Below are 22,998 nucleotides of genomic sequence, written 5' to 3'. Positions count from 1 at the left end.
ATTCTGCCTTCTTTTCCCCTAAATTTTTCTGTGACTAGTCTCTGGTTTTGTCCTAAGCTGAGTTCACTAGACAGAATGGACAGAATTAATCCTCTGTTGGAGAGTGGACAGAATGGTTGGACGTTCTTTGGAGTTGCTTTTCAGTTCTCACTTGAACAGAGAGAATGTTGGACAGGAATGGCCCTCATAGATTGGGGAGTTTCACTTAGGCCGGTATGGTACGAGATTGATAACTTTGCTCTTGGAAATGTAATTTTCCTGTCAGACGATTTGCTGAGTTTAACAACAAATCAACAATACACAGACAGGTATATATATGTATTTATAAAGACCTATATCTATCGGGAGCAGCTCCCCTCAAGACCACCCATCCCCACCATAGTGCTCTAGACCCCACGCTGTGGGCTCCACAAGCCAAGAGGTTTAAGGATGGTGATCCGAATCATTCACCTCGCGTATCTTGTTGAGACTTAGTTAGTGTGTCTTTTTATATTCAATGAAATTAATTTTTTGCATACTAATTCTCGACGAGAGATTTACGAGGTGAACGGTTCGGACCATTGTTGTCCGTGTTGTGGAGCCCATAAAATGGGGTCTTGAGGGGTATGGTGGGGATGGGTTTTTTTTTTTATCAGCAAAGAAAAGTTTCTATATCATTAATAAAAATGATACAAAACAGAAATCCCATAGTGACATACCAAGGAGCATCATACATAAACAAACGGTAGTATCTCACCTGTCACAACACCTCACGGCTATGGTGGGGATGGGGTCTTGAGAGGAGCTGCTCCTATTTTTATCTGTATGCACTGGAGATATGTGCTTGTATAACCATGTTACCGTGTATATACATGTGCCTGTAAATATGCCTTCAAGACAAGTTCGATAGATAAACTCTCACTAAGACTGATAGTTTAAAGCAGAGGTGACAGACGGGCGTGTCTGGGCTGGTTTGGAAGAGTTAAAATGGGTCGTTGGTCAAATATGGATAAAAAATAAACAGGTTGAAACAGGTCGGGTCAAATATGGGTCAAGCCAAACCCAAACCCGCCCAACCCGACCTGTTTGTGTTTGTGTGTGTGTTTCCCAGCCCCTCCCCCCTAATTTGCCTTAATAAGGAAATTCAGAAAAGTAAAATTTTATGATTAAAACTCAATTTGTACGTTTCGCGTCAATTTTTTGTCGATTATTGGTTCTATTCAAAGAGAAGAATCGAAAAATTTTAAAATTATGGTCCAAACCCACCCAACCCAACTCACATACGACCCGACCCGTTTCAAATCAATTATGACCGCTCCATAAAATCAATCTACCGATGGGTCTGTCATTTTCCAAAATTACCGCCCTGTTAGAGCTTAGAATTCACTCCAGCCTGCACACTGAGCGATATGGAGCCGATCAAAAAGCGGGAAGTGGTGCTGATGGGCGCTGAATTCGAGCTTTGCACCCACTATCGTTAACATTTCTCCCTCTGGTCATTCTGCTTCAGTTTCTCTCTCTAAACCAATAATGTTTTTGAATGGTCCGGATTGAAAATTAATTATGAACATTGAACGGTAACAATTAATTGTGACCGATCATAATTGAAAACGAATCTCAAAAAATTAATTGCCCGAATGGATGACTGAAATTGTACTGCTTCGTGAACATCGTTCACGGAACCTCCGTAAATAAGTTTATCTTGTCTTCGTTTGCAACTGAACTTCAGTTCCTTTCTACTTCTTCAATTTCGTTTGCAACTGAACTTCAGTTCCTTTCTACTTCTTCAATTTCTCTGTGGATCTCAATTGCTGTACACGAGTCATGACTACACGTTCATTACATATTTACATACCAAAGAAAATCAGCAAAACCACGAAGTCCATATTGAACCCATTTAAACTCATGTAACAATATGGACGGGTTGAGTTGGGCTATAAGTAAACGGATTTGGGCGGGTTAAAAAATATGGGCTGAGATTGCCACCTCTAATTAAAGCTGTTGCTGGGACGAACTGCAAATTAAGAAGTCTTGCGTTCAACAGTTTTTGTGACAATAGTTACAGTATCGAATCTCAAACCGGCCGTTTTATCTCGTAGAAATGTGATTAATTCATGTAGCTTACGATATTTGATTAAGACATTTTTTGTAGTCTGAATAACCTCTTTGCGAAATTTCCAGAAGTACTGATTCAGATAAATAGTTATGAGTTGTGAGTTTTTTTTTTCCAAAATGTTAGGAGGTTCTATTGATAGGAGAAACAGTATATCAAGAAAAGCAATATTCTCATAACACAACGGACGAATCAAACCACAAGGAAGAGGCCAACAAGAAAGAATCCCACTCCCACACATAAACCTTCTTGGCACAACATTCGCCACAGAAAAATCACACAACCAAACACATGGAAACAGCGGATCAAAAAAAAAAAACACATGGAAACTCTCGAAGGGGAGGAAACGTCCCCATCAGGGATAGAAAACCAAAAAAACAAACACCATAGAAAAACAAACCAAAATCTACAGAAACAGATCTACACTCCTAAATTCGGTCACCGAGATCGCAGATCACCGTAGCAGCAACAACCGCACCCTACCATAAAGCGACACCAACAGTTATCTCCGCCCCACAACAATAACCTTGTCAGGGCTCGAACAAGTGACACCCAAACGACAAGGCCAGGCCGACCTGATAACGCCGATAAAACTCTCACGGTGAGGAAGACTGGAAAAAAGAGCACGGTGAGTTGTGAGTTGACCGACTGACAATAGCACAAACATTGGATTTGGGTGATCCTTAGAGCAAGTCCAGTGGGGGATGAATAGTCATTTTCCATCCTCAGATGCAAAAATCAGCACTCCAATGGGAATGAAAAACGTATTTGATAGATACATTCATCGCCAAATGACTATAGCTATCTTTGTCACCTTACCCAAATCCAACTATCATCTATCAGAAAGGTTGCCAGAGTTACCTAATATTCGTCGAAAAACGGCTGGAAAATTTGAAACCTATCTAAATTATTTAAAGAATAAAAGACAAATTTTTTTTAAAGTTCTCGTGTGACGAACACAACAATTATTTTTTGAACAGAAGTAGTAGTTGAATTATATTGGGGAAAAAGAAAGTGGAGGGAAAGTTAGTTCATATTTAGAATTCTTTGGTTCTATTTTAAAACTCATCATTAGAGATGGGTGAATCCTATTTTATAGCCAATTACTAACTTTTAACAACTTTTTAATTCTAAAATAATTATTCATCCATAGTCATTTTCCATCCCCATTGGAGATGCTTAGTAAGCTGGTAAAGGAGCCGCTCCGACCATTTAAAGCTTCTTTTGTAGTCCAAAGAAAAGATGTCAAATTAGGCACAACCACCCAAGAGAAAGAAAAAAACGAAAAGAAAAGGGTTGAATTGGCTTTCTTTACTTTTTTTATTTTTTTATTTTATGCATGTATATAATTTTTTTTTTTGGCTCTGCACTTTCGTCACTATCAGTGTGTGGTGTTCTGCTCTTCGAAATGTCATTGTCAATCACACCGACCAACATTAGCATGACAAGGATGGTCCCAACCGACTTACCTAAACATAAAAGAAAATATAGCTTTCAATTTGGATTTTGTAATCATCAAATAACTAATGCTTTGCATACTTTAGTTGTCATAAAACTTGTGTTAGGACCCGCTAATGGACGGTTGGGATTAGTTTTTGCATAGTATTAATTAAGGTGTGGGCGTAAGTTGACTAGAACACGTACTCTTAATTAGAAAGGTAAAACTTATGCTCGTGTTACGTCTTCGTTTGCGAAATGGAAATGGGCCATGTATTTATCACACTGAGAGACAATAATTTCACGTGAAAATTTGTTTGTATGAGCCCAGGGTTCTGTAAGTGCTTTGTGAAGTATACTAGCAACACTGTGCCTGTGGACCTAATTGTCAAGGCATCTTTGATGTTCACTGGCTAAAGAGCTCCCACGGTCCCACCCAGTGGATTTCTAAAAAGAACTGCAGTACATGCATGATAAAAGCACATATAATATTGCCATATTGGGTATTGGGTTTGTGAAGTCTAATTCCGTCTGGCTTGCGCTTAGCTGACTATTCGAGATTCAACTTGCCAATCTAATTGTTGGGTGCAGGGGCATGTAGAGCTCCCGAAATCGGATATCATAATAATTGGTAATGTAAATCTTAGATCGTAATTTTCTTCTATACGCAATTGTTGTACACTATCTTCTTTTGATACATCGTGAAAATTAGTTTGAGTTGTTAATATATTCAACTATACGGTCGGAGAACTAGCACGTAAAAATCTGTGTAGCTTTTCTTGATTGATCTTCGCACATTTTATGTGTTGCGGTATGGCCAATTTCTCAACAATAAGGTAGTTATACCTAGATTTCAACGGTAATGCGTACATAAGAACATGTAGCGCATTTTTGCTACATGTGCATTTGTGTCGACCTCTCTCATCATGGGATCCGGATCCATAAATAGTACTCCCTCCGTCCTACTTTGTTCCGCATGTTTCCTTTTTTGGACGTCCTAAAAAATTGTTATAAATAGTACTGTGATTTTGGTTATGCTTTGTTATGGTTCTATTATGTTTGTAATGGATTTTGGTTATACTCATAATGGTTTTGTTATGCTAAAAGTTACGGTATCCCCAAAATGACCGGGGACACCGAAGTCATTCCCGATAATTTTTTGTGATGTTCCAAAAAGAAAACAGGCGGAACAAAGTGGGACGGAGGGAGTAATAGTTATACCATTGGAGCATCACTGTTCAAATATACCCCATCGGTTCCATATCACTTTTTCTTTTTGGACAATTGTGGACTTTAATTTGATAAGAAAAATACTTATATGTTTTGAAAAAAAAAATTAAAAATTGTTTTGACATCAGCTCAATTGATGAGCAAAATTCTAAGCCAAATCATAATTTTTACTCATCCGATGAAGTTTTCAAATCAAATTTCAGCGGGAATGACTTCGGTGTCTCCGGTCATTTTGGAGACACCGTAACTTTTGGCATAACAAAATCATTATGAGTATAACCAAAACTCATTACAAGCACAACAGAACCATAACAAAGCATAACTACCTAGTTTAGGGGAACGACTTTGGTTATGCCTTGGTTATACATATAATTGGTTTTGGTTATACTTGCAATGGTTCGGTTATGTTAAAAGTTGCGTTCCCCTAAACTAGGTAGTTGTGCCAAGTTGAGTAAATGTGGGAATGACTTTGGTGTCTCCCCACCTTTTGGAGACACTGCAACTTTTGGCATAACTGAACCATTACAAGTATAACCAAAACCAATTATATGTATAACCAATTTTTGGTTATGCCTTGGTTATACAAATAATTGGTTTTGGTTATGCTTGTAATCAGGTCCGGCCTAGGCCCAAGAGGCCTGGGCCTTGGACATCTAAAAAATTTCAAATTTTAGAGGCACTCCAATATTAATTATTTGTCAATTAGTATATATATTATTTGTTCGTTTTATAACATAAATGTCTTTGCTAGCTTAATGATAAGCTGATTTTAATCCATGTGGAGTGTTCAAGTTTGAGTCATATGGGCAACTTTTTCTTTTGAAATGTTTTTCCCCAAAAATAATACTATTGAAACTCTCAGGTTTTGAAACCAAGTCAAGTAGAATTCAAGCCAACCACTTTGGCCGTTAATGACAAAGCAATTAACATGCATTATATAGTCTAAAATAGTAATATAAAGAAACATTTCCATCATTATTGTTAAATTCTAAAAATACACAGGGCACCACCCCACAATTTAGCCGCCTTGGACATCCAAATCCCTTGGGCCGGCCCTGTTTGTAATGGTTCGGTTATGCCAAAAGTTACGGTATCTCCTTTTTTAGGGAAGACACCGAAGTCATTCCGCCCCTAGTTTATTAGTCTGAATCAGAGGGTACTTGTTAATAGCCTTAAATCATGCTCATAAACAGAAAAGCTTTTCATGAGATATAATGACGAATAATCATCTAAACAAAGTCACGAGTTTGAATTTTACGCGAAACCCATTCGTCAGACATAACTCAAAATATCATCTTCTTAATTAACTGATCTTTTTTCCCCCTCACGGCTTGCACACTAGATCATCTGTACCGAAATATCTCTGTACCTTGCCTTTTGTGATAATATGGCTGATGTTGCATTGAAATAGAGGTATATTTTTGGTAGAGAAGTACGTGGCTTCTCTGCGGTTCAGATTTTGATAGAGGCTGTCAAGTGTCATCCTCACATTCTCTTGTGGATTTTGTTTACATTCAAATCCTATCTTTGGATGTTAAATGATTCTTCTATTACGATCTCACTTTGATTTTCAAGGTTTGATTATGTTTCCTATCACATAAAATAGTGCCGCCCGTTATTAAATAAATAAAAATAGGTGGTCATTGCATCACACACACACACATATATCCCACATGCCAAATAGCTCACCGAAAGGTATGTCTGCACGAATGACCACAGTGAACAGCTAGACCCTCTCAATTATCTTCATTTTTCTTCACATAGCCAAGTCCATGCCTCATCCCCTTTTGCAGCTAATTATGACCAATTATTTTGTATCTATCTTAGGGTATTCCATCTATTGGTGAAATTGTCTTGCCATTATTAGGAACAGAGCTAGAGTTATACGGAGTATTATATATAGTAAAGTCAAGTTGGGGGTGATTAATTACTAGTGTTTCATTAATGCTTGTACTCTGTTTCGGATGATCACTTATCAATTCTTGGGCTCGAATCGCATATATAATTGTCGTAGAATAAGGTGTCAACCTAGTTAAGAAAGTAAAAAGAAGCATGAGTTGCATTTGATATGGTAGACTGATATAGTTTTTAGAAGAAAAAAAAATAGTAAGATTTTGTGAGAGATTTTACTTTATTTTTAAGGGGTCAAGTGTACACGAAAATAATGTGACAGTAATATTATGGAATTCAGCCTTTGATCAATCTGAATGGCTGGCATTTCAAGTGGCAACATGGATGAGCTGTAAATCCAGACGACCTAAGTTCAAAATTTGCAGTCTCTTGGGGGAAGACCGCAAGAAAAAAAAATCTCTTGTAAATCCTCTAGTCACGGTGTGAATGCCCTTTGACCAGACCAAAAAAAAAGAGAATAATCAATGTGCTCATAACCTAGCCCGAACACCCTTAATCATCGAACCAAAAGAAATTTACCTACTCTTATTTGGCAAGGAAATATTGCTTTGATCAGTGTGGTCAGGGATTACCAAAATAGGGTACCTACTCCTATTTGGCTGCTAATCGATCTCTTTAGGAATTTTTCAAGGATTATTTTTTTTTTTTTGGGGCCTTTCATAGTCATGTTAATTAAAAGGGGGATTGATGGTGACATGATACTTTATTGACGACCGACCATGACGCAAAAGCCCACCACCACCCACTGGATCACAATAGACTCCCTGTTCCATTGCCTGAAATTGTCAAAGAACCATCACACTGTAACCTCCTCATGCAAGACAAATTCTTACTCAACTACGTACCACTAGTGGTTAATTTATTTTTGCACTTATTTAGGGCTATATAAGTCAATTTCAGTTATTTTTGCACTTATTTAGGGCTATATAAGTCAATTTCAGTTATTTACCTGACAAAAACTTACGGTCACATGGTGTTTTAAGACCTTTTTTCACCACACATTTGGTATCAATTCTATCATAACTCGCACGCTAACGCGTGTGCCACCCAGGTAAGAACCTTTAGAGCACTAGTTATTGTACTCCGGCAACATTTGAATAATCGCTCCTTGGCACTGCCATAACATCTTTAGCTGGTGGTGTCCTAATATATTCCATTATGGACGAGACATAAAAGAGATAATGTGACAATTTAATTGATTTTAGCTATCTTCCTATTAGCATTTTCCTTTTCACAATGATGATATTTGAAAACCCAATACTCCATATGCTGAGATATAGTCCAAGACTACTTGAGGCATGCCCCTACCCTACTCGTCTTACAACCACACGTTGTAGTAAAATCATTCGCTCAGTGATAGGTCGCCAGAAAAGGCTAGAAATTAACCAACCGATTCATTTACCAGCAGCTTGAGGCTAGCTTGGTTTATTACGTTAACAAACCAACTCAAGTTATTGTAAATGAGCTGGACTTGAATTAAACAAAGCTCAGCTTGAATTAGCCGCAACCAAGAAAATGTGTTCATACAATTCTATTTTACTATCAGTTAAATATTTTTTATTGAGCTGCAATTTGAGCTTGAGCTCAACTTGTATGTTTCGTTCGAGCCGAACTTGAGCTCATGCAATTTTTAAACGATCCGAGGTCGAATTAACACTTCGGAGTTCGGTCCGGCTCAACTCATTTGCCGCCCTATGCCCAAATTTGCCGCCCTATGCCCAAATGAGTTGAATAAATTTTCTTATAGGCAGACAATCTTTTACAATTTGGGGAGACTTCCCTAACCATCCCCTCCTCCAATCAAGTTGTCCTCGAACGATTATTCGTCTGCTTTGCCCTTTAAAAGTAACTTTTTCCAGCTCAGAATCCAACCTTACAATATTACTCCTACCCTAATCTCTCTCTCTCTCTCTCTCTCCTTCCTTCCTGTGACACCAATGACAACTCACTCAACAGAACTCGACTCCATCACTGCAGACTCACCCCGCCCCATCACCGACGACGACACCCACCTGCCACGTGTACGGTTCATGTGCAGCTTCGGTGGCAAAATCCTGCCACGGCCCCACGACAACCAGCTCCGCTACGTGGGCGGCGACACCCGCATCGTCGCCGTCCACCGCCACTCCGCCACCTACTCCTCCCTCCTCCACAAGCTCTCCAAATTCACAGGTACATAGTTGTGATGCCGTCATGGTTCTTAGTCAAAATATTATTAGAAATAATCATTTTACCATGTTTTTTAAGTTTTATTATCATATTTTCTGTTTAGACGAGGTTATATTATTTATGTTTTTTAATTAGTCTATATTTTCTATTTGTTTTTTGTAAATATCATTCGAAGATAAAATTTCTTTTTCGCTATTCAAACAAAAACAAAATTCACAGGTACAACCAACATGAGCATAAAGTACCAGCTCCCCAACGAAGACCTAGATTCCCTCATCACCGTAACTTCCGACGAAGATATCGAAAACATGATGGACGAATATGACCGTTTTGCCCTTAACAACGCCGGCTCCAGATCGGCTCGACTCCGGCTATTTTTGTTCTTGAACGACGTCGTTTCTAGAGCGGGTAGTATAAGCTCGTTACTTGACGGGTCGACTAAAAGGGAACACTGGTTTCTCGATGCCCTTAATGGACAAAGCGGGTCGGGTTTGGACCGTGGGCGATCCGAAGTGTCTTCTATTGTATCCGAAGTTCCGGATTATTTATTCGGGTTGGATAACCTGGATGAGCAGCCTAGGGAGCCCAAGTGGAAGACCCGGCTGAATTTGGCCGACAATGTTTCAAATTCGGATCCGGGTTCACCCGCCCGGGTTGTCTCGTCCCCGTTTTGCTCGACCTCGTCGTTGGTGGTGCCACCGAACCCGGAGCTTTTGCCAGTTAAGACCAAACCCGACAACCCGGTTCGTGTGTTCAACCGGAAGGAGGCTCCGGTTGAGGTTGAGAGTTATACCGAGGCCACTGAAAAGACAGACGGGTTGCCACCCGGGTACGCAGGAAACCCACAGTGGCGTTATGTTCCGGATCCTCATTACCCGAGCCCCCCATTACAACATGTTCCCTTTTATTATGTCTCAAATGCGGGTCCACCCGGAAATGTTCCAATCCACCCGGTTCAAATCCGGGCGCCATTTCAACCATTTCCACCTCCACCGGGTCAGCTACCAGTTGGGTATCCTCAGATGGTTTCGGGTATGGGTCAAGTCTATGGTGGAGGAGTGAGGCCCGGGGCGTCAATGGATCCATATGAGGGTATGCATCAGCCGGTTTATTACGCGGTTAAAAATGCTTATCCGGGTATGGTTGTACCGGGCGGGGAGGAATTTGCTGGGTCGGAGGCGAAGATGGATCGGGTCAACCAGTCCTGATATTTGGCTGGATCATAATGCCCATGGTTAAATGGTAAATGTATTTTGATTTTCTATGGATATTTGGCTTTTTTGTGTGGTTGAATGTGTATCATATCTGGATTGTAATAGTATCGTTTCCTCTTGTAGTGCTTCAATACAATCTTTGAAGAAAGAACATGAGGTGAGAAGCTGGGTGTTAAATTGATGGGTATTGGACCAATAATAGGAGGATATGAAAATGGATAACGCCGATGGGATAGTGCTATGGTGTCTTCTCTTTTTTGGGGACACCGTTATAACAAAATCACAAAATTGAGTAACATTTTATGTCATTATGTGGATCATGTTATGTCATTTTACCACTCGGGAACCACTTGGCAAGTTGACATAACATGAGCATAACATGAATCACACGGAGAGCATAACATGGCATAACATAAAATCAAAAATGGCATAACATTTTTAATTTTTGTAATTCACTTTTTTTGTGTCCCCCATGTTTTATCTTTTTTGTATAACTAAACCACAAAATGACATATCATGGAACCACACAAAAGCATAACATGGAACCACACAAAAGCATGATGGGAGACACCGTAAGGGTAGACACCATAGTATTTCCCGATGGTTTCAAAACTTTTTCTTTATGTATTAAGAGCATTTTTGGTAGGTGTTTATTTATTTATTTAAAATCTTAAGTGTTTTTGGTAGGAAATAAGTTAAGGAGATTTTGTTGTTGAAAAATGTCAAGTTGCTTCGTCGAATCAATAAGTATGTGAGTGAAAAATTGTTGAAAAATGTCAAGTTATTTCCATGAATCAATAAGTTATTGCCAAAAATTAACCAATAAATCCCCCTTGATGGGAATGACTTCGGTGTCCCCGGTCATTTTAGGGATACCGTAACTTTTGGCATAACAAAACCATTATGAGTATAACCAAAGTCTATTACAAGCATAACAAAACCATAGCAAGGCATAACCAAAACCATAGCAAGACATAACTTATTTGTTATGCTTTGGATGGGTTTAGTTACGTTTTGGTTGGTTTTTGGATATTCCTTGGTTATGCCTCGTTTAGGTTCTGTTATGCTTGTAATTGATTTTAGTTATACTCCTAATGGTAAAGTTATGTTAAAAATTACGGTGTCCCCAAAATGACCGGGGACACCATAGCATCATCCTAACTTGATTAGTGTGAACAACTTGGTAAAATGTTAGGAGTTTTTAAATATCCATCCCCATATTTCATCTCACGTAAGTATTCATCCAGTACTTTTTAAACAGTTATGTTTTCATCCTTTCAGATGGTAAATTTCCTATATTACCCTTTTAATAAGATATTCATATGTAGGTGTATATTTTCTTGCTAAATTAGTGGGATTATAGTAATTATAGTTACCTAAAATCATGGGATGATTAATGGATAGGAATGGGGGAAATTTTCAATTTTCAAATCCTTAATGAATATATTCTAAACCATTCTCTCTCCTTAATTTTGTGAAAATTCAAATCCTTATTTTTTGTGAATTTTCATAAACAATGACTACACTAGATTTATTTAAAAAATATGAATACACCATGTTTTATTCATGAAACACACATGAATGATTAATCAAAAAAACATGAAAAACATGACTACACCATGTTTCTAATCAACCATAAAAAAAATGAATAAATTAATCGATCATGTTTTTTATGAATACACCATGAAAAAACATGAATACACACATGTTTTACTCATGAAAACACATAAATAAACATAAAAAACATGAATACACGATGAAAAAAAACACATGAATGCAAATGACATTCTCACCGGTGGCCGAAAAACGTATTTATTCATATCGGAATACATGAAAAATCATGAAAACAAAAAAACACAAGAAATAACCCGCTACAAACGAACCAACCATCTAAGGAAACCCTTCCATAACCTCATCCATCTCCTTCTCATGACATCCCAGCGTGGACAAAATTCGAAAGCCCGAGCCTGTACCTTTCCTCTTTAGGCACTTGCACTTCGATACCAAGCTTGAACACGGCCCAGCTTGTTGGGTGTGACGAACCCGTAGTTCAAATCGGAGGAGATTCCGGGCTTGTTCAAACCGGAGGAGATTCCGATTTGGTGATGGATTTGGAATCCGTTGGTTATGAGCGAACCACCTCCGTACCGCTGGTTCATTCGGCTGAGGAATTAGACCATTTGGAGAGAAACACAAAGAAAATAAAGAGCAATAACTTGAATGTGCATGCAAGAGGATCAAAAAACTAATCTCAATATTGATGTGGTGATGGATTTGGAAGATAACAGCCCCTAAATGGTTCCATTGTTCCAGAGACCCAAAATCCAAGCGATATCGAGATGGAAACTTCACAACCAGAAAACCCCAAAAGCGAGGAGAAGCCTAATCCTTTGAACAATAGGAGATCTTTCAAGACGGCCCTGGTCCATGCAACATTGGAGAAATTGGAATCTCCTCCGAAAAGAACCACACGGAGGAGGTTTGAACAATATTGTTTCGAGATTTCAGAGAGGGATTAGGAGGAAATGGGCGAGATTTATGGGATTTTGAAAACTAATATGGAATTTTTTTGAATTTGGGTCAAATGGTGACCACGAATTTTAATGCAGGGACTGGAGGTTTATGTTCTCATCCTCTTCTTTTGTGATATATATATATATATATATATAGGGATAGTTTTGGCATTATGAAAAAATGAGGATGAAATCATAAGTGCAAAAAACGTGCTGGATGAAAACTCACAAAGAATAGCACTTGATGATGATTCTTTAAGTCTCCCCATTTTGTTTTGATAAAATGCCATTTTACTTTGACTAGCCACCAAATAAATGCAATCCCCAACAATCTACGCATTTAGGTTACTCAATGCAATCGCAAAATCCACGTTATACATATCCGAATGGGCATATATCCACATCCCAAAATGAATGGAGTGAGATTTGTGCTTTGCAGCATCTTTGAAGGTCGGATCTTCATCAAAGTCAACGAAAACGAAACCTAATTGATTAAAACTCTGATCAAATTGTTTCATTTTTTTCCCAAATCAAATTCACTTGTCGAAGTTGCCATCGAAGTCAAACTAACCAACTAAGCATGACTGCTAGAAAAAGGGTTTGACCCGTTTGGCTGGCCAATTCGTCCGAATAAAAGAAGAGGCGAGGCTGTTGGAGATGCTCTACACTCCCATATAATAGGGTATGCTTCTTCTCCAGCTCTCCACATTCCCAACCCCTTCTAATATAATCCCACAGTCCCATCGCCTTCGTCCCAAATTGCATACCTTTTTGGGTAACCGGGCAAAAAAATATAGCGTCTGAAACAATGTGGACAATTTTGCACCGTATCGGACATAAAATGATACACATACCGAGGTGTTTCGTAATGCCCAAAATACTGGCTTGTACCGGTCGCTATCAAGCTTATACCGAAATTTCGGCCAGTACAAAAAGAAAGTTGAGTATTTTTTATTTTGCTTAAAAAAAGGCTTGAATTTTAAGATAATTCAACAAAATTTGGAGTCTATAATATGTTGGTTATCTGAATGTGTTACTAAGACTAATTTTAAGGTATATCTAATTGTCCGAATTTATTTTATTTCTCTACTTCAGTTTTTTTTTTGCAACTATATTAAAAATAGAGTTTTTTTTTCTTTTTATCCCTTAAACTATGCTCATGTTCTCTACTTAGTCCCTAAACTACCAATTTAATAATTTCATCCCATCAACTATCAAACCGTTATCTACTTAGTTCAATAGATAACGGAAATTAGGAATTTGGACGAAAAATGTCACGTAAGGCCCTGTTTGCAATCCTGTAGAGCAAATACTTGATTATAAGAGTCCTAAAGAAAAAAATTAATTATGACCCTTTAGGATAAAATGATAAATAAAAACAAAATCTTCGCATAGTTCAAACGGATTAAAATTTAGAATATTTAATTTTTTAATCATATTTTTTAATATATAAATCTTGTCAAAAAAATTAAGTGCTTTAATTTTTAATCCGTTTGAATCGGTGCGCAAATCTTATTTTTCTAATCATATTATCCTAAATGGTCATAATTAATTTTTATTTTCTAGGGCTCTCATTATTAATATATCAGGGTTTTATGTGGCATTTTATAGAGGCTGACACATGCATATTTTTTCAAAAAGACTGAGCTTCTTATATAGAATTCGACTGTTTATATATTAAAAATATAGTTAAAAAATTAAGGGCTTCAATTTTTCCGTTTGAACCAGTGCTAATATTTTATTTTTTTGATCATTTTATCCTAAAGGGTCATAATTAGTTTTTATTTTTTGAGCTCTCATAATCAAGTTTCTGCTCTACAGGATTCCAAACAGGGCCTTACGTGGCATTTTCCGTCCAAATTGCTAATTTCGGTTATCTATTGGACTAAGTAGGTAACGGTTTGATAGTGAAGGGGATGAAATTGTTAAATTAATAGTTTATGGACTCAGTAGAAAAAATGAGCATAGTTTAGAGGATAAAAAGAAGAAAAACTCTTAAAAATATATATGAAGTATATGTTGCGGTTGATCTGGAATGGTAACAAAATACACTCGGGTATCGATACGTATCATGCCAATAGAGAAAATGACACGCTTGCCAGTATAATATTAATAACTTTGGTTTGATAGGATTGTTGAAGACTTTTCAGGTCCAGTCGTCCGGATTTTATTATGGTTCGGATTTGTGTCTTAGCCGTTGGATCACCTCCATCCAATCCAACGGTTGTGGAAATAACAAGCTAATAAAAAGGGATTTCCACCCCACCAGCCCCATTCAGCCCCATTTCGTTCCAGCCAGAGAGTGAGAGAGAGAAAGGAGGCGACTGTGTACGAATGACCCACGCGAAGAAGACGAATGACGACTGTATACGAACGATGACCCAAGGTGTCTCCCTCTCTCTCTCTCTCTCTCTCTCTCTCTCTCTCTCTCTCTCTCTCTCTCGTTTTAGGGGCTAATTTCTGTGATTTGTACACAGAGGCGACGATATACAAGCGACCCAAGCAAAGACAACGAACGACGAACGACGACCGAAGCTAGCGTCTCTCTCTCTCTCTCTCTCTCTCTCTCTCTCTCTCTCTCTCTCTCTCTCTCGTTTTCTAAGATTGTCAAAACCCTAACTGTGATTTTAGGGCTAATTTCTGTGATTTGTACACAGAGGCGAAAATCCAAAGTCGAGATTAGCTCTAAGGTCTCTCTCTCATTCTCTCTCTCATTCTTGTTCTCTGTGATTTTTTTTGCATTTTCTCGGATATGCGAGTGAATGATTCTGTTTTTGCAATATGGGAAAAAAAAGTTTTTGAAGATGTCCTTACTGATGTTGGAAGTTGGAACTGTTTTTTATAAATCAAAGATGATAATTTCTGCTAGGGCAATTAAACTGGTTACTATTTGTAGTAGTTGATCTCAAAGAAAGGGAAAAATTCTAGTATTTGTGCTAGGGCAATTAAATTGATTTTTTTTTTTTTTTGTAATTTTTGAGATAATGTCTGCCATTGATTGCCATTGGTAGGTTATCCATAAGTAGCTCACAATTTGATAAAATGGAAGAACAAGATCGAACCAATGTTGATCCAACCCCCTTGTTTTCAGCACCACCACCGAGGTATCTCTCTCCCTCTCTCAAAAATTTGTTGCATATTATAGCATAAAGGAAGACACAGACACTGATATTTGTTGTAAATGTTTGTTTGCATATTAGTAATTCTTTTCTATTTTGATTGTTAGAATGTAATCTTTGGATGACATAGCGGTAACACCGTCACCATCCCAACCGTGTCAATTATCTATGAATTTTTGTCAAGAAATTTACACTCCGCAAGTTAAAAATGAGGTGGTGCAAAATTTGCTGTCGTGAGAAAATGTAAAGTGTTTGTTGTATCAAAATTTATCGAGGGTCATAACCATGAGCTTATAACGCCAAGAAAGTTGTATTTGTTAAAATCTCATCGCCGAGTATCAGCCACACAAAAAGCTTTAACGCAACAATTATCTGCTGCTAATGTGCCAACTTGCCAACAAATGAGTATTTTTGAGTTGCAGGCGGAGGTATTGAAAATGTTGAATTTTTAGCACAAGATCTTTATAATGATAAAAGAGATAGAAAGAATGTAGTACATATTCATGACACAAACATATTGTATGAGCATTTCGAGATGGAACAACAGAAGAATCTGGGCTTTAGGTTCACATTTGAGAGAGATGACAATGATAGAATGACTCATTGTTTTTGGGCAGATGTCATATCAATATTTTGGAGACGTGGTAGTTTTTGATACTACGTACTACACAAACAAATATTATTTGATATTTGCACCTATATTGGGGGTCAACCACCATAGGCAGACGACACTTCTTGGTTGTGCGTTCTTGAGTGATGAAAAAACTGATTCGTTTGTGTGGCTCTTCAATGAATGGTTAAAAGCGATGCCAGGTGGACCACCCAAAATGATCATAACTGATCAAGATCCGGCGATGACAAAAGCAATTGCTTCTGCTCTTCCAAATACATTTCATCGATATTGTATTTGGCACATTGTGAGCAAATATTCTGAAAAAATGGGTGTACTGTCATATAAGGAACATTATGATAAGTTGAAGAATTGTATATGGAATTCTGGAACACCTGGAGAGTTCGATGCAAGATGGGCAATTATTGTAGAAAACTCTAAGTTGTCTAGTAATAAATGGTTGCAGAACATGTATAAAATTCGTGATAGATGGGTTCCCGCATATACGAACAATATGTTTTCTGCCCATATGACTAGTAGTCAACGGGCTAAAATTTTTCGTGGACAATGGAAAAGAAAATGAGTGAAATATATACATGGTGCATATTTGAGAGGTTTCAAGAGGAAATCTTTCAAATTAATGTATATGTGGTTACGTTCATACGCGAGAATGAACATCGTTGTTTGTGGAATGTTCAGAGAGAAGAAATGGAAGGTGCGAGAATTTGTGAGATTTCGATGGATAAGTCATCGAACCATGTTAGTTGTAGCTGTAAAATGTTTGAATTCGATGGAATTCCTAGTCGGCACCTGTTGACGTACCTGTTTAGAATACAAATTAGGGAACTCCCTATTGAATATATCTTGCAGAGGTGGATGAAGACAACAAAAGCGGGCAGGGTGATGGATGACTTAGGTAGTGGTGTGAGAAAAATATATAACAGTTCACTTCTTGTAAGGCGACAAGGGCTTTTCCAACTTGCTTGTACAATTATTGATGAGGTTGTATTAGATGAAGAAGAAAGTGAAGTTGTGTGAGAAGTTTTGGAATCTAGTCAAAAGAAGATTGCATTGATGAGGAGTTCTCGCAAAGATGGTTCAACGAGTCGTATTTAAGTGCCTTCTTCTCTCGAAAGCCAACATAGTTTGAAATAACCACTTCAAGTTAGGGCAAAGGGTTGTGGTAAACGTTTGAAAGGAGGAAAATAGAAGGCCGTCAAGAAGAGGAGGAAATGTAATGGTTGTGAATTAACGGGGCAGTCGCATGACAGAAGGAATTGCCCAAAGCTTATGAACATGTAAGTGGATGTTAATTTGTATTATAAATTTAATTGTTTATGCACGGAATACATCTTAATTGTTGTCTTCTTTTACTAGGTCTTCACAAGATGTCAAGTTGAGTGATGATGAGGACGACGTTGACGATGAGTGTAAGTGTTTGTTTTTGAATGTTTTTTTATCCAAAGCATTTTTTTTATCTACTGTTTGAGTTTTATCTACTTAAATATGCAGTATGTACCTATGCAATGACGAACCACTTTGGATGACTCTAGCTTGGCTGCTTTGAATGACTCTACCTTGGCACCTTCCAGCTTGAATTGGCAATTGTTGAAAATGGGCATTTTGGAATTCCCTATTTGAATTCTTCAGTTGAATGAATATATGGAAGTCTATGTTTATTCTGTTACTTTTCTTAAAAATGAACTATAGTGAGACCATCCACTTGCACTGATTCTTTCCAAATTCTAATTGTACTGCTTGTAGGTTTCCGTTAGTTGTGCTTGACTGCTAATTTCATGAAGTTCATGAAAATTGTGCTATTAGATGTTAAAAAAAAAGAAAAGAAGAGGCCCTTGATAAGTATTTCGAATGGGTTTTGGTAACATCTTTTGGAGACTTGATTCTAGGCGTTAAGTGGTAAGATTTTTGTAATCTCAATGAACTTTGGTTGCTTGAATGGTGTCTTATATCTTTTTTCTTCTCTGGAATGAAACGGATAGTGGATGAGAGAAGTTATAACAGGGTACGAGCAGAGCCATGTGTACAATTGATACGAATTATGCACCTGCAGTTAACTTGGTACTGTTTTGTATGTATAATTTTCAGCTACCCATCTTTTCCTCTACAGTGTTTGGTTATTGAACCACGAATTTTGAACATTGGAAAACTTGTTTAACGGCACGATCACGACTAGTAATTAAAACTTAAAATGATAACTCTAATTTGGAAAGCATTTCTAATTGGCAGTGCTGTGGTCCCTTTGAGAAAATGAGAATGACAGTTATTTTTAAAAATGCAATCCCTGATTTGCAAGGTTGCCAACCTTTGGAAGGCCAACCTTTGGAAAGACACCACTTTTTGTTTCATGCATTTGCAACGTAGAAGTTTGCTACCATGGGACCAAAACGTGATAACACAATGAGAAAACCAACCGTATTGTTCCAATGTTTAGAAAGTGTAGAGCAAGTCAAGCAAATTCATTTACCAACCAAAAAAAAAAAAAAACCAACGAATACAACAAATAGAATATTTGTCATTACATTCAAAACGTACAATACATTTTGAGAACTAAGGTTTTAAACTACCGGTTACAACAAATCCGAACGAATACAAATTACATTTACTTAAGAAGTGCGATGATAGCCACTATCAAGGCTAGCCCACTTAAGAATTGAAAGACAATCAGCATATACTTTAAATTAGCAACGGTGACTTCCATGACTTCAACACGTGCATCATTCTTTACTTTCACCTCTGGTGCAACATGTGGGTTAGGTTCATAACACCCAATTTGATAGCACTACTCCCAGTACTCACATTTTTCTTTATCTTTTGGAAACTTATAGTAGAACTTTCCAGAATTCTTTTCTGACTTTGAAAAATGCACATTAGCTCTCAACCCACACCAACATATCTTGTTTTGAAATGTAGGGTGACGAGATTGAATAGTACTCCTGTTACTTGAATTGGACATGACTGTTTTAACATGATTACTGCACACAGTCACACAATGTCTACACACACTCACAGTCACACAATGTTTACACACACTCACACAAATGTCCAACACAGTTAAAAAATAAAAGTAATATAAAAATTTGAGGGAGGTAGTGTTTGGCTCAGAAAATTTTCATTATAGCTAAATAAAGTGGCTCAAATAAATGAAATGTTAAGACACCACTTTTTTAAGGCACTGAGACAACAACATTAGTTGTCAAGTTGACCATCTAATATTTTCAAGCCTTAGTACACATTATATATACAGTTTTTTTCAGGTATAGTCGTCGGGATTTTCTTATGGTCCGGATTTGTATCTTTGCCGTTGGATTGGATGGAGGAGATCCAACGGCTGTGGAAATAAAAGGGTAATAAAAGGGATTTCCCACCCCTCCAGCCCCATTTTTGCATTTCGTTCCACTGCCAGAGAGTGAGAGGGAGAAAGAGAAACGAACGATTAGAGCTACGATCAGCCCTAATGTTCAACACAGCTACAATTACAAGTAACTCATAACTTTTCAATTTAGATAGGTGGTTTTGGTTCAGAAAATTTTCATCATAGCCAAATAAAGTGGCTCAGATAAATAAAATGTTCACGACACCACATTTTTCAGGCACTAATGCTCCGTTCCAGAAATGGAATAAGAATTTATTTTTTGTTCAATAATAAGGCTTGTTCCACAAAGATAAGAAGGAGGTGTTTATTTTTGAAAGATTTATATAGGTACCAATAGGCGCCGGGGAGGGAAATCGTACCGACGGCCGCATCATCATATATACATGGAAAAGAGGTGCTCGGATCAAGCACCCTACACACCTCGGATGCCATTGATTCCAGCGCGGGCCCCCTCTATTTTTTTTTTTTAGAATTTTTGGACGGCTCGGATCAGCCGTCCGGCGGCCGGAGACGGCCTGGCGGAGCCGTCAGTACGATTTTCCTCCGCCAGCGCTCATTATCATAACAACAGTCTTATTTTTTGTATAAAGCAACTTCAAGCTCAAAAATCATGTGTTTACGCAAATAATTTTTCTATCACTATGTATCTTGTTTGATAGATCTCATTGAGATCTTTAATACGGTCCAAAAAAAATTAAATTTTTTTTTTCAGTTACATTATTTTTGAGTTTAAAAATGTGAAAGTAACTTTTTATTTGGGTTTTGTGGAATGACCCTTCTTATTTTTGAATGAAAAGTGGCAAAATAAGTACTTATTTTTTAAGAAGGTTTCCAGAACGAAGCCTAAGGCGGCAATATTAGTAGCCAATTGACCATCTAATGTTTCCAGGCCTAAGTACACATTCCATGTTAATTTATCATCATAGCCAATAAATAGGGGCAAACAAATTTGAAAATAGGGGCAAACTCTCCCAACAGCTCAAAAAAAATTCATCATAGACAAATAAAGTGGCTCAGATAAATTAAATGTTCACGACACCACATTTTTAAGGTACTAAGGCGGCAACATTAGTTGCCAATTGACCATCTAATGTTTTCAGGCCTAAGTACACATTCCATGTTAATTTATCATTATAACCAACAAATAGGGGCAAACAAATCTGAAAATCCGGACCATAATAAAATCTGGGCGACTGAACCTAAAAAGAATTGATATACATACATATCACAGTTCTAAATGATATATTGATAACACCAAACAAACCCCACTTCAAAATTCTCTGGCCAAAATCAGCATAAGTCACACACGAAAACCAATCAAAATAGTAACTGATCATAAGAAAATCCAACGGTTCAGATACAAATCCGGACCGTAAATGCCCCAAATCGGATATCATACTGTTAGGGTTTCGAAAATCATTCAATCAGTAGAAATCAGCCATCCCGAGATCGAAAGAAATCACCACAAAAGAAATCACAAAAATCAGCCCCTATTCTTCATTTAGGGTTTCGAAAATCGAAGACATACTGTTAGGGTTTCTAATAGAGAACGCGCGCGCGCGCGCGCGAGAGAGAGAGAGAGAGAGAGAGAGAGAGAGAGAGAGAGAGAGAGAGAGAGAGAGAGAGAGGCCTTAGGGCTGATCGTAGCTCTGGTCGTTCGTCGTTAGCCATCCCGAGATCGATTGAAACCACACAAAAAATCACATAAATCAGTTCGAAAATCACATGAACGAGAGAGAGAGACCTTAGCGCTAACGTTCATCGTCTTCAATCTCAGCGTGGCTTGTTCGTATGTAGTCACCTCTATTCTCTCGCTCTCTCTCTAGAACGAAACAACGAAATGGGGCTGAATTGGGCTGGAGGGGTGGAAATCCGTTTTTATTGGCTTGTTTTTTCCACAGTCGTTGGATTGGATAGAGGAGATCCAATGCCTAAGACACTATATATATATATATATATATATATATATATATATACACAGTTCTTTTCAGGTCCAGTCGCTCGGATTTTCTTATGGTTCGGATTTCTCATTTCCCAATCGATTTGCGATGATTCGAGCCGCTCAATGTGTTCGGAACGTGATTTTAAGGATACCCGCGAGAAATCAGCAAAAAAAATGATCGGTAAGGGCTTGATCCGAACAGTTTTTTACTAAACCGTTCAATAAAAAACTGTTTGGATCAAGCCCTTTCCGATCATTTTTTTTGCTAATTTCAAGCGATTAACCTTAAAATCACGTTCTGATCACATGAGCGGCTTGGATCATCGAAATTTGATAGGAAAATGGGAGGTCCGGACGATCCGAACCGTATGGCGTCCGGACCTGAAAACAACTGTATATATTGTAACTTTATTACGAAAAAAAGGGGAAAATGACGGCCCAAGATGCGTTTTGTTAATTAATACCCACCAAAGACATGCTGAGAACATTTGTTAATGCTGAAAATGTCTTTAGCAGGTATTAATTATCAAAACACGTCATTGGCCGTCATTTTCCCCGAAAAAATCACAAGATGGCCCAACTTGAGCTTCCTAATTGTACTGGGCTGGAGAGTCCAAATGAATTGTGTTCCTACAAACTTCAGCAAATCTCATGCCCTAAGAGGCACGGCAGTATGTAAAGTGAAATGGGCTGAGTCTTTCTACTTTGTCCATAGCCCATCATTTTATTATATGGGTTAAGCCCTCCAAATGTGACCCATTATCTCAGCATCAAAGCCATGTAATGCAGCCCATGGCCCTAAAACCAAAAGGCTTTGTCCCATGTTTAGGACATGTGACACGAGCTTGAGCTCAAGCCAGCGTCAGTCCAAAGCTAAATGATAGATTTGCTTAGCTTTTGTTGGTAGATTTGCCATTATGGACCTCTTTGGGAATTCTTGAATTCTCCCAGTATAAAGTGGAAACTTCTAGCCAGAATAAAGCAATCCATGAAAAAAAGACAAATCTTTTTTAAAAATTATTCATGATCCATCTGTTTGACGGAATATGATCGATTGTCGAAATAGAAATATAAATTCTTCAAGTTGGTTAAAAAAATTGTATTTGATTAACAAATTTAAGATCTGAATTAAAATGTATCGGCTATAGATTTTACAAGGTGTAGAATATATATAATGTCATGGGGGTATGATAGTATGAATTCGATTACACTTTTTTTTTTGTAAGCAAAAGAGATTTTATAAATCTTTGAAAAGGATTACAAAGCATTTAAGGATCTCGACTACACTGGCATAAGCCACCCAAGAAGCAAACCAAAAGGAAGGCAATGAGCTGACCAAAACACCACCAAAAAAAAAAAATGCCTCA

General features: G+C 37.7%; 2 protein-coding genes across 2 annotated transcripts; both read left to right on the top strand.

Moving 5' to 3' along the window:
• Nucleotides 1-8,401: 8,401 nt before the first annotated feature.
• On the top strand, nt 8,402-10,214 carry LOC131311707 (uncharacterized). The gene is made up of 2 exons (XM_058339266.1): nt 8,402-8,842; nt 9,059-10,214. Exons 1-2 carry the CDS (start codon nt 8,608-8,610, stop codon nt 10,045-10,047), a joined length of 1,224 nt encoding a protein of 407 aa, XP_058195249.1. The 5' UTR covers nt 8,402-8,607; the 3' UTR covers nt 10,048-10,214.
• A 1,944-nt stretch (nt 10,215-12,158) lies between these two features.
• Nucleotides 12,159-16,878, top strand: LOC131317243 (protein FAR-RED IMPAIRED RESPONSE 1-like). The gene is made up of 6 exons (XM_058346805.1): nt 12,159-12,275; nt 12,342-12,532; nt 15,578-15,670; nt 15,816-15,886; nt 16,108-16,175; nt 16,303-16,878. The coding sequence occupies exons 1-6, from the start codon at nt 12,159-12,161 to the stop codon at nt 16,876-16,878; spliced, it is 1,116 nt and encodes a 371-aa protein (XP_058202788.1).
• Nucleotides 16,879-22,998: the final 6,120 nt, after the last annotated feature.

The sequence above is a fragment of the Rhododendron vialii genome, chromosome 2a, assembly GCF_030253575.1.
Source record: "Rhododendron vialii isolate Sample 1 chromosome 2a, ASM3025357v1".
Lineage (NCBI taxonomy): Eukaryota > Viridiplantae > Streptophyta > Magnoliopsida > Ericales > Ericaceae > Rhododendron > Rhododendron vialii.
This window is presented reverse-complemented; position numbering and strand designations above follow the sequence as displayed.

Excerpts from the sequence above, each read along its gene's own strand:
- LOC131317243 (XM_058346805.1), top strand. The coding sequence starts at position 12,159 with ATGGATTTGGAATCCGTTGGTTATGAGCGAACCACCTCCGTACCGCTG. Across the intron at positions 12,276-12,341 it reads TAAAGAGCAATAACTTGAAT|CCCCTAAATGGTTCCATTGT; the intron begins GTGCATGCAAGA and ends GGAAGATAACAG. Across the intron at positions 16,176-16,302 it reads ATAAAAGAGATAGAAAGAAT|ATGTCATATCAATATTTTGG; the intron begins GTAGTACATATT and ends GTTTTTGGGCAG.
- LOC131311707 (XM_058339266.1), top strand. The coding sequence starts at position 8,608 with ATGACAACTCACTCAACAGAACTCGACTCCATCACTGCAGACTCACCC. Across the intron at positions 8,843-9,058 it reads CAAGCTCTCCAAATTCACAG|GTACAACCAACATGAGCATA; the intron begins GTACATAGTTGT and ends CAAAATTCACAG.